This window comes from Ailuropoda melanoleuca, chromosome 13, assembly GCF_002007445.2.
Source record: "Ailuropoda melanoleuca isolate Jingjing chromosome 13, ASM200744v2, whole genome shotgun sequence".
NCBI lineage: Eukaryota > Metazoa > Chordata > Mammalia > Carnivora > Ursidae > Ailuropoda > Ailuropoda melanoleuca.
Window position 1 is genome coordinate 51,419,748 of NC_048230.1, and position 12,041 is coordinate 51,431,788.

The 12,041-nt window shown below is 47.1% G+C and overlaps 1 protein-coding gene across 1 annotated transcript in view; it reads right to left on the minus strand.

Moving 5' to 3' along the window:
• Window positions 1-1,926: 1,926 nt before the first annotated feature.
• FAM210B (family with sequence similarity 210 member B) overlaps window positions 1,927-12,041 on the minus strand; it is a 13,884-nt gene continuing 3,769 nt past the window's right edge. The window contains exons 2-3 of the mRNA XM_034640755.1: window positions 4,739-4,914; window positions 1,927-4,318 (exon numbers count right to left, since the gene is read on the minus strand). Of these exons, the coding sequence (XP_034496646.1) occupies window positions 4,102-4,318; window positions 4,739-4,914 (393 nt within the window). The 3' untranslated portion in view covers window positions 1,927-4,101. The remainder of the gene's footprint in view (window positions 4,319-4,738; window positions 4,915-12,041) is intronic.

The window sequence follows — 12,041 nt, forward strand, 5'->3', positions numbered from 1 at the left end:
GCGCTACTTTCATCTTGGGGCTGGCTAGATGTTTCTAAATGTTAAAGGGGTTATTATGAGACCTGTCTCTGTTCCTAAATGTTAAAGGGCTTATTATTTCATGGTTTTGAGGTTTTAGTTTTTGTAAAGCACAGTAAGTCACCTATAAAATGATTATACTTAAAGTTCTCTTGTGTCTAACCTTGAAATGATAATGCATTTCCCGGTTCATTCTACCCTTTGAGAAATGCTGGGCTACGTGAGGGTCCACTGTGGGGAGGGTGGGAAGGCCCCTCATGGTGCTGTCAGGGCTGTGGGTCAGGAGCTGGCCTGGTCTGTGAACATATCCACCCCATGATGACTGGGGACACGACTTAGTAGGGTTGCCACTGACTGGAGTGGGGGGAGGGGGACAAGTCAGGGAACGGGCAAGTTGTGATGGGTAATTAGGTGGGAGAGGTGTCCAGAGGGAGTGGCATCTGAACCAGGCTTGATGGACAGGGAGGATTGAAAGGATGGAGGCGGGAATGGCAAGAGGTCCCCATAGCCCAGGGAGGGAGCAGCAGGAAACATGGCACCACAGGGGGCAGGCACACGGCTGTGTGACTGGGTGGTGGAGGGGGCAGCAGGAGTCGGGTGGTGCGGGCAGCTGGTGCCCTGTCTATACTGCACACTGTCCTGTGTGCCCAGTTAGCATGAGTTCCTGTTGTAGGCGCTGAACTTTCAGTACAGGACAGCAGCCCTGCTCATGGAGCTGGAATCCTTGGTGGGTCCTCATCCTGGGGAATCAGCTGTTCAGTCTGCAATAGTTCACAGAAGTGGGTACGCCTGGCCTGGCCTGGGACCTTTGGGGGTTCACTAGAGCAGTAGGTGGTCAGGACAAAGGGATGAAGTAATGGTCATCTATGTCCGTACCTGCCCACTGGGCTCTGACCATGTTTTCAGTAAGATGCAAAGAGCTCTACATGTGGGGTGAACTAGGTCATTGCAAACTGATTTTTCCAAGCGTGGCTCTTAATCCTCTGAAGGAATGTTTGCATAACTGGAATCCCTCATTTCCAGCCCTGTGGGGATTTGGGTACAACTTGTGTTCAAGCCTGTTGCCCCTTCAGTACAGCTGGTAGAGGCTTCCTTTGCTCCCTGTGTTATCTGGCTCCCAAGGGACACTTGGCAGGTTATTTTTCATACTTATTATTTTGGAGTTATGGCATGTACGTAAACTTTAAACATAAGGACACAAATACATCTAGGCTGCATGGGTAATTCTGTTCACTACCTGTTCATTATTGGCCTGAAAACGAGCAGGTGCCATGAGAGGAGCAGGTGTATCCCTTTATTTTCCTTTTTCTTTTTATTATGTTAGTCACCATACAGTACAACTGGTCTCATGTACTATGTGCTCCTAATGTATAAAGTTACGTATTTGTTTCTAGCAGCCAGCATTTCCTCGACCAAAGAGGGTGAACTTGGAAGTGTTGAAGTTCCTGAAAACTAATAGGGAACTACGCTTTCATGGCCGACCTTCGTTCAATGCAAAGAACTAGGTACTAGAAATAACTACAAGGAAGTGGCCAACATGGAGAGACTTCCCAGTCAGCTTTGGTGACACGGTGACAGAGATTTCAGGACACAACTGAATAAAGCTGCCGGTGTCCACCCAGTTAGGCCCCTTGGGATAAAGGAGCTCCTCTTTTCAGTCTTGAGCTAAACCAACTTTCACATTCCCAAAGGAGTATTTCATGCACCATCCACCCAAGTGATAGTTAATATGATGTGACCAACTTCACCAGTGACCCCAGCTAAACTTGTCATTTCCCCAAACAGAATTCCACATGAGCAAAGAAAACAGCTCATTGTAGTAGCACAATATTAACAAACTAGTCACACACAGGGCTGCCTCCTCATCAGCAACAGCTATGGCTTAACCAGAAGAGAAATCCAAAGTTCTTCATACGCTACAAAGATGTTTATTTGTTTCAGAGAATTTAAGCGGCTCGTTTTTGTCAGATACAAAATTAGGGGTGAACAATGGCTTACATTTTTTAAAATAGATCATGTTTTTCCCCCTTGATCCATAAAAACAATGTAAATACAAGCAATCTGTACATCTTGCTGGTGACGTCATATATTCCCTGATCCTTTGATCTCGTCTTCTCCAGGTTCTTGGTTCTGTTGGGGCCACTGGCTGCAGGAGTGGAGTGGAGGTGGGGCTTAGAAGAGAAGGCCATGGCTATTTGGTTTGGTGATTGGTTTTATTGCTTGCCCTGTCCACTTCCATTCCTCCAAACGTGGAATCAAAGTTTAAGATTTCAGCCCTTAAACCTGTAGGACTCACTGTCAGTTTTGTTTGTTTTTTGTTTTGCATAGGCATTACTAGGGATCTGAGTGGTAGGGAGACTGGTCCAGAAGGTGGTTAGAGTCTGAAGCCAGCTGTGTGAACAGAGCCCAGACCACAGGGAGGGACTGCCTAGCACTCTTAGCAGGCATCTTGCTCAGCTGTGTCAATGTCCTTGGAATTAGATCCCAGAAAGGCAGTTCCAACTTGAAATCGGTAAAGCCTTTTGGCAATGGGCTAATTGCTTTAAAAGTGGGGGGGGGGGAGAATCCACTTTAATGATCTTACAAGTGGAGAATTTGTCCCACAAAGCTTCTTGTAAATTAACTGAAATAACGGACATAGGTTACTAAGGCTTAACCAGGGAACGGTCAGCAGCCAGCTGGTAAAACCAGGACGGTCAATTTATAGTTCCTTTAGTTTTCTGATTGTCACATCTGTAATTAACTCCCCCCCACCAAAATTGTATCTCCCTCAACGAAGGTGGCAGGGCAGAAAAGGATTGAATCCAGGTTCCAGTGTGGACCGTGCTGTGTGAATATGGCCTGGAGGGTAGCATTACGTGAATCCTACAGAAAGGAATTCCCTCCAGTCTGTCTGCTCCTAAGTGTTCCAGGGACAAAAGTCTCAATTTGAATCGGTGTGCTTGAGTTTCTGTTCTTAACTAATAATGTCCCTCACAGCAATGGGGGGGGGGCTCACGTCAAATATGCTTTATCAGGTAAAACTGGCTCAACAGAAAGTAATTACACCTGCCCGCCCCTCTCCCTCCCTGGCTTATATTATTTTGTATTAGTTCACAGTATTTCACAGTTGCCTCCCATTTACAGCAAGTGCACTAATTTTCCTTCTTAGAGAGTGATACAAAATCTTTTTCTACATAACAATTTTAACTCAGTTAAAAAAATATAAGTAGCAACACAACGTAAACATTGTGACAGTAGTTCTGGAATGTCTGAAGTTTGAGAGAGGGTTAAGCAAAGATTGTCTTAGCTTTCCATGTGTACAGTATCCAAATTCACCTGTGGATAAGGCCGTCAGGAGCCACGTGATGCTACTACTACTGGATAAAACTTCCCCATTTTGCCTAAACAGAGACAAATGACCCTGACCTACTTCCATGAAATTTGAGAAAAGCCACCTGAGGTAGGGACCATCATGTCCAGATTTGAAGGTGTTTTAGGATCAATGAAACACACCAGAAATACTTGGTTATTTTTCCTTCCTAAAACAAGTGTAATGAACATCAAAGCGTTGATGCTAATTTAGATCCTGATTACATATTGTTAAGTCTTAAATTCTGCTTCATTAATTGTAACACTGGCAGCTGTTTTGCAGAATATTGCATATTAAACTGCAGGCAGCCTGACAACAGATATTGGAGGAAGGGGAATTTTAAAAACCAGCTTAATGAATCGTTGCCCTTTAAGAATTTGAATGAAGATTAACCCCTGGGGCTTCTGCAGACTAGAACCTCACCAGTGATCTCCCAGAAGGAACATTTTGTAGGCTAACAGTTTTGTTCGAGGTGACAGCTCAATTTGTGATGTTTTGCTGACATTTCAGATTATGTATACAAGCCCTACCATCAATAGCATTAATAATATTTGTAAAGCAAATTCATTACAATCATTAAAAAACCTGAATTTTGCTGCCAAAGGTAAAACTTATTCATGAGAACATAGCAATTAGCTTCCTGTTCCCACCCTACCCACCCCTCCTGGAAAAGCTCTATCCTAAAATTAACCCAAAATTTCTATTTAAAAGAAATATGTTTGAAGAGTTCATCAAGGCTTTGCAGCTGGAGGTTTAAAAAATCCCACTTTGCGAAAATATCTGACAATGAAGGGCACAGAAACTAAGGTGATGCTGATTCGCACTGGGGCAAAGAGCTTGTGGATGGCGTAGGCCACCACGAAGGTGCTTGTGCCCGCTGCCATTTTCGACTGCACCAGTGACTCTTTAAATCCGAGTTTAAGCAGGATTGCAGACATGTCCACACCACTGCAGAAAGAGACCGAAAAAAAAAAAATATTATTTCAAGGGGTTAAAAGGCAATCGATTTGGCTTTTTTTTTTTTTTTAAAGATTTTATTTATTTATTTGACAGAGAGAGAGACAGCCAGCAAGAGAGTGAACACAAGCAGGGGGAGTGGGAGAGGAAGAAGCAGGCTCCCAGCAGAGCAGGGAGCCTGATGTGGGGCTCGATCCCAGGACCCTGAGGTCATGCCCTGAGCTGAAGGCAGACACTTAACGACTGAGCCACCCAGGCGCCCCAATCGATTTGGCACTTAAGATTTAAAGTATTTAAAAAACGTGAGGAAAGCGGCTAGATGAACACAGTTTCATAGGAAAAATGTTCTCATTCACAAAGAATCATAAATGACAGTAAAAAACAAAGATTTGTTCCTGCCAGAGGTCTTACCTTGAAACCACCATGTAAAATATGCCCAAGGAGATTAGTGAGATTCCAATGTGCAGCGACACGCCAACGGCACCATACTCTTGAAAAATCTTTTTCAGCTGCTGTGACTTGCTTTGCTTTTTCTCCTCTGTGCTGCTGACAGGCGGGGCTGGTGTCGCAGTGATTTTGCTGGGGTCCTGTGCACAAACAAAATGTGATTAAGGATCTTGAGATGGGCAGAGCATCATGGATTTTCCGAGTGGGACCAATGTAATCACAAGGGTCCTTATAAGTGAAGAGAGGGAGGCAGGGGGGTCAGGGACGATGTGTGCACAGAAGCAGAGTCAGAAAGCTGAGGAAGGGGCCACGGGCCAATGAGAGCAAGTGGCCTCTAGATGCTGGAAAAGTCGGGAAATGGATTCTTTCTCAGAACTTCCAGAAGGAACCAGCCCTGCCCATGTCTTGACTTTAGCCCCATGAGACGAGTTTTGGACTTCAGGCCTCCAGACCTGTAAGGTAATAAATGTGTGTTGTTTTAAGCCACTGGGTTTCTGGTAAGCTGTTAGAGCATCAACAGTAACCTTGGGGCTCACACACTGGGGGACACCGATGGGGCTTCATTGAGCACTGTCTCCCAGCCAGGCAGCGCTCAGATGTTTCTCTCCACCTGCTGTCAGCTTTCATCCTCACGACCACCTTCTAGGTATGTACCGTTTTATTCCCACTTTCCAGAGGAGCAACACAGGCCTCAAGGGGCCAAAGAATTGGCTCAAAGTCACCAAAACTAGAGCCCAGGTCACCTGGGTCCACAGCCTGAGCACATGACGACCATCCTAGACTCTACTAAACAAGGGCGGTAGGTGCAAAATAAAATGGAGCAGAAGCTACGGTGTATTTACTACCAGAATCAAGGTTTACCCTGGAGATCTGAGCAGACACAGGGAGAGCCGATTCCTGGGCCATCGATGCACCAGCTGGGATTTGCACAGAAGCAAACCACCACACTTTGGCATCTCTTAACATTTATTGAGCACCTATAAGGCCTGGAGTGTTTGGGAGAGAAAAAACAAAAAACCCCAACAATGCTTGATATCTTAAAAAAAAAAAAAAGCTCCTTGTCAATATGGAAAGTGCCTTTTTAATGAAAAGATTTCTTGAATCCTAATGCCCTGTCTCACAGCTGCTCCTGGGAGGCAGTATCTGGGTCAGCTAGCTCCTGTTCTGCCTTGCAGCACGATGACTTTTTCTTCATATTTTTAGAGCGAGCTGCACCCGAGCCACACTTCAAAGGCAAGAGGGAGGAGTATGACAGCTCAGAGTCCCCAGGAGGTAGGCACAGGACTCCCCGAATGAAAATGAAACAACACAGGGGCCCAGAGCAGCACCTCCAAACCTAGCAAGGCTCCCCGGGGCTGCAGGGGACCTCCCAGCCCTGCCCGGCTTCAGGAGCCCCTGCCCTGTGGACTTGAGCTCTGACCAAGCCTGTGGGGTGGGATCGGTGGGGGAGCTTTTCTCATGAGCTCCCAGGTGGCTCAGGGCTGCCGGTCCATTTGTACCTATGTCCAGCGTCTGATTTTGTGTTCTGGGCTGAGGCCTGGGCACTGGGATTAGTTATCAGCTGCCCAGGGTTGCCGGGTAAGCCCCTGCTTACCAATCCTGCCTCACCTTGCCAGGCTCTTTCCCACCCTCATGGGCATGTTCTCCAGGGGGGCCTTCCCTCGCCCTCAGATGCACCTCCTGGGGAGCCGACTGGGGACTCCTACCCATGAGCTTTGCTCTTGGAATTCATCTCCATTTCATTAGACGCTGCTTACATTCCTGGGAATCAAATGTTAAGGCCACTTTCGGAGTTATGAAAATAGCCTTAAGGGAAGGGGAAGGGCTGCTGAGATCCACTACTGGATCATGGGTCTCAGAGAGTGCATTATTTTTTAGAGCAAGTGTGCACACATGGAAGGAGAGGGGCAGAGGAAGAGACAGAGAGAATCTCAGACTCCCCACGGAGTGTGGATCGACCCTGAGATAATGACCTGAGCCAAAGCCAAGAGTCAGACGCTTGACCAACTACGCCACCCAGGCACAGCCCCCTCCTTTTTTTTTTTTTTTGATTCAGGATTTTTTATCTTTAATCCCTTCACCCAACGTGGGGCTTGAATTCACAACCCCAGGATCAAGTGTCGTGCTCCACCGACCGAGCCCGCCAGGAGCCTCTCAGAGGGTGCATTCTGACAGGCAGTAGCCTAACTACTTTTTTTTTTTTCTAAAGATTTTATTTATTTATTTGACAGAGATAGAGACAGCCAGCGAGAGAGGGAACACAAGCTGGGGGAGTGGGGAGAGGAAGAAGCAGGCTCATAGCAGAGGAGCCTGATGTGGGGCTCGATCCCACAACGCCGGGATCACGCCCTGAGCCGAAGGCAGACGCTTAACCGCTGTGCCACCCAGGCGCCCCCATAACTACTTTTGAAAGGCTTTAGGGAAACCACCCGTGACTTCAGGCTAGGTCCCCCTCTACTGAGCCAGGTGCTGGGCTTAGCACTTTAAAGGTGTCATTTCATAAAAACCCTCATGGTAACCCATGCATTGGGCACCTCTGTGGCTCCCACTTTGACAGGCGGGAGACTGAGGTTCAGGGGGAGTGACGAGCTGGCTGGCCTGGATGGGTCACTGCACTGGCCACTGGGAGGCCATATGGCTTCTGCAGTGAACCCTCCTAAAGTTCTAGAATGCTTTTCCTGGACTTCAAGGCTTTGGCGGGGAGAAGGAAAACCAGTGAGTCTCCTTTGGGTTGGCCAGCGCGTGTGACTTCCCCTTTTCCTCCAAGCTTGCCTGGCTCGGCCTCCCACCACCCAGAATGGCCGCTCAGGGCTCAGGTTCTTTCTGATAAACAAGGCCCCACCCGCCTTTTGGCTGCGGAGGAAGCACCGCAGATGGGAGAGCTGCCAGACGTCAGGCACTGATAGGACAGGAATCTACAATCTACAGTCCAAGTGCCAAACAATGTTCTGAGGCTGGGGAGGGAGAAAGCCCCTTTCATTTCCCACCCTTGACACTTGGCCCGACCGAACTTAATTATGCCCCATCTGTCCATTCACCAGAGCCGAATGGAGCTGTCTCTGTTGAGGGCTCTTTTCTTTACAACCTCTATTTTGGCAAAAGGCCTTTTGGCCAAAAAAGAAAAATAAAGAGGCAGCCAGACTTCCAGCTACAGAATAACCCACATCTACTGCAAAACAACGGGAAGGATAAAATATGCAGACACAATGGACAATTTCCTGTTAGCCAGCAGCAGGGTTCCTTGTTACCTTTCTAGAGTTAGAATCTTGGGACAATTTTCTTCCTTTTATTGTGGTAAAGGAGGTATCTTTAAGCACTGTGAACCATTCGGTTTTCTTCCTAACTCTGGAGGAGACTGGAAAAGCTAAAATAAAGAAATTTTTGAGGGGGTGGCTTGCAAGGAATGGAAACTTTTCAGACATTCATCTCTTTGTGAAATATCACCCTCAGTACCTGTGATATGTTATGTTAGGCATTGCCCTGGGTGCATGTAACATGGTATATCCCCTAGTGTCTGTACTTCACCAAAGTGCTTTTGTGTGTGTGTGTGTGTGTGTGTGTGTGTGTGTGTGTGACNACCTCTCCCCACCCCCAAGCCAAACAGTTATTAAAGTATAAAAGGCTATATTAGAAGGCGCAGGAAAGTTTGAAGAATAAGGCAAAGATGTTGCTCACGAGTTGCTCACATTATTTGGAGTGACACCTGTTTTCATTCATTCGATAAGTAATGATACTAAACACAACACTACATTGTGTTTTTGTTTTTGTTTTTTTTGTACCAGGCACTGTTCTGAGTACTTTGAAAATATTAATTCAGATCATCCTCACAACAGCCTTGTGAGATAGGCACTACTGTCATCCTCACTGAACAGAAGAGGATCCTGGAAGCCCAGAGGGGTTGAGTAATTTTCAGAGGGTCACACAGGAATTATCTGTCAGAGCTGGGATCTAAACCTTCTGGTTCCAAGGCTTTTGCTCTTAACAACTATGCTGTGCTCCTCACTTATTCACGGATAACTGCTCTATGCAGGCACTGCTCTAGGTATGGAGGTGGGGGTAGAGCCATGAATGAAAAAGACAAAACTCTACCCTCAGGGAGCCTATGGTCTAGTAGGGAGCGTAGGGACAATAAACAGAAAAGGAAAGTATCAGGGCTGCTAGATAGGACAAGTGCTATGGAGGGGAGGACTGTGGGGAAGGATGCTGCCAGTTTAAACAAGGTCATCAAGGAGGGGCTCCCTGAGGAGGCAGCACATGAGCAAGAACTGACAAAAGACACTGGGGCTCAAAGAGAGCAAATCATTTGCCTAAGATTTCCCTGCCATAGTGTAAGTGTAGGCAGGCTGGGGTGCTCTGCCAGGTGACATGACATGAATCAGGTTAAGTGAAAAAGGCAGGATTCTCCGTGGCTTTAGCTCCTTCCTCCCAGTTAGAGTGGAGGCCCCACTAAAGGCAGACATGGGTAGGTCGCTCACATACTGGATTAAAATCCTGGCATGTTTGGAGACCCTAGCTGCACTCCCTCCTCCCAATGGCCAAAAACAAGGTGCCTGTGGGTAGCCAGGAACAGCTGATAGGGGAGACCCCTGCACCTGCTCCCAGGCCCCACAGCGATGTATTTTCTCAGGGAGATGATACTTTGAGTGATGAGTATCTTTTGTCCTAACATCCTGTTAGGTTCCAATCCCACCTGGATCCTTCCCATGTACCAGGTAGCAGGAGAAACAAGCACAGCTCATGGGGCCTCGTGATTTATACATTTACTGTGATAGTAACACCAATAGCGAACATTAATTTAGAATGTACCCGATGCCCGGTTTCACACTCATGCTCCAAGAAATGTGAATTAGTAACATCCCATTTTACAGACGAGGAAACTGAGAAAGAGAGAAGTGGGGGAATTTGATCAAGGCCACAGAACTACTGAATAGAGACAGGAATATGGGGAGTCTGAGATTGCACTCATTGCTACTGTATACCCATATCATGCACAAACATACACATATTTGAGCATGCTTTCTCTCTCTCTCTCTGTCTCTCTCTCACACACACACACACACACACACACACACACACACACACACACCTGCCAGTGCCAGGGCTGGGGACAAAACTGATGTGGCTGATGGGACAAACAAGGCAGGAGACCATTCCACATGATGAGCGCAGAGAGGGTCCACACCCACAGGACTGTGGGGGGCCAGTGGAGGTACCCAAGGCATCACTAGTGGTCAGAGAAGGCTTCCTGGAGGAAGGGACAGGTGGGCTGATTCATGAAGAATCAGTAGGAGGCAGCCAGATGTGTGTAGAAGGCTCAGGATTTAGAGACAAGATCTGCTGCCTGTTGGATGGGGGAGCAGCAGGCAGGAGGCATGGTAAAGGTGTGAGTCAAATCCCTAAGGAATATTCATCCAGGAAGCTCCATTGGCACTGTGCTCAGGCCTGCTTCAGCTCATGGAATTGTCCCCCAAACTCTTGTTGGGAAGCTGCTATCTTTAGCCCTTTGAAAGGTCAGCAAACAGGCTCAGAGCCTTCAGGGTACGTGGGGTGAGGTCACAGGGCTGGTGAGTGGAGGGGCAGGGATCCCATCCATAGGCAAAGGGACTGCAGGAGGCCAGGTTCTGCGTGTCCCAACTCGTCAGCCCTGTGTCTCCAGACTGCGCCACTTAACAGTTTTTAAGGAAATGAACTTNTCTTCCTTTTATTGTGGTAAAGGAGGTATCTTTAAGCACTGTGAACCATTCGGTTTTCTTCCTAACTCTGGAGGAGACTGGAAAAGCTAAAATAAAGAAATTTTTGAGGGGGTGGCTTGCAAGGAATGGAAACTTTTCAGACATTCATCTCTTTGTGAAATATCACCCTCAGTACCTGTGATATGTTATGTTAGGCATTGCCCTGGGTGCATGTAACATGGTATATCCCCTAGTGTCTGTACTTCACCAAAGTGCTTTTGTGTGTGTGTGTGTGTGTGTGTGTGTGTGTGTGTGTGACTGCCTCTCCCCACCCCCAAGCCAAACAGTTATTAAAGTATAAAAGGCTATATTAGAAGGCGCAGGAAAGTTTGAAGAATAAGGCAAAGATGTTGCTCACGAGTTGCTCACATTATTTGGAGTGACACCTGTTTTCATTCATTCGATAAGTAATGATACTAAACACAACACTACATTGTGTTTTTGTTTTTGTTGTACCAGGCACTGTTCTGAGTACTTTGAAAATATTAATTCAGATCATCCTCACAACAGCCTTGTGAGATAGGCACTACTGTCATCCTCACTGAACAGAAGAGGATCCTGGAAGCCCAGAGGGGTTGAGTAATTTTCAGAGGGTCACACAGGAATTATCTGTCAGAGCTGGGATCTAAACCTTCTGGTTCCAAGGCTTTTGCTCTTAACAACTATGCTGTGCTCCTCACTTATTCACGGATAACTGCTCTATGCAGGCACTGCTCTAGGTATGGAGGTGGGGGTAGAGCCATGAATGAAAAAGACAAAACTCTACCCTCAGGGAGCCTATGGTCTAGTAGGGAGCGTAGGGACAATAAACAGAAAAGGAAAGTATCAGGGCTGCTAGATAGGACAAGTGCTATGGAGGGGAGGACTGTGGGGAAGGATGCTGCCAGTTTAAACAAGGTCATCAAGGAGGGGCTCCCTGAGGAGGCAGCACATGAGCAAGAACTGACAAAAGACACTGGGGCTCAAAGAGAGCAAATCATTTGCCTAAGATTTCCCTGCCATAGTGTAAGTGTAGGCAGGCTGGGGTGCTCTGCCAGGTGACATGACATGAATCAGGTTAAGTGAAAAAGGCAGGATTCTCCGTGGCTTTAGCTCCTTCCTCCCAGTTAGAGTGGAGGCCCCACTAAAGGCAGACATGGGTAGGTCGCTCACATACTGGATTAAAATCCTGGCATGTTTGGAGACCCTAGCTGCACTCCCTCCTCCCAATGGCCAAAAACAAGGTGCCTGTGGGTAGCCAGGAACAGCTGATAGGGGAGACCCCTGCACCTGCTCCCAGGCCCCACAGCGATGTATTTTCTCAGGGAGATGATACTTTGAGTGATGAGTATCTTTTGTCCTAACATCCTGTTAGGTTCCAATCCCACCTGGATCCTTCCCATGTACCAGGTAGCAGGAGAAACAAGCACAGCTCATGGGGCCTCGTGATTTATACATTTACTGTGATAGTAACACCAATAGCGAACATTAATTTAGAATGTACCCGATGCCCGGTTTCACACTCATGCTCCAAGAAATGTGAATTAGTAACATCC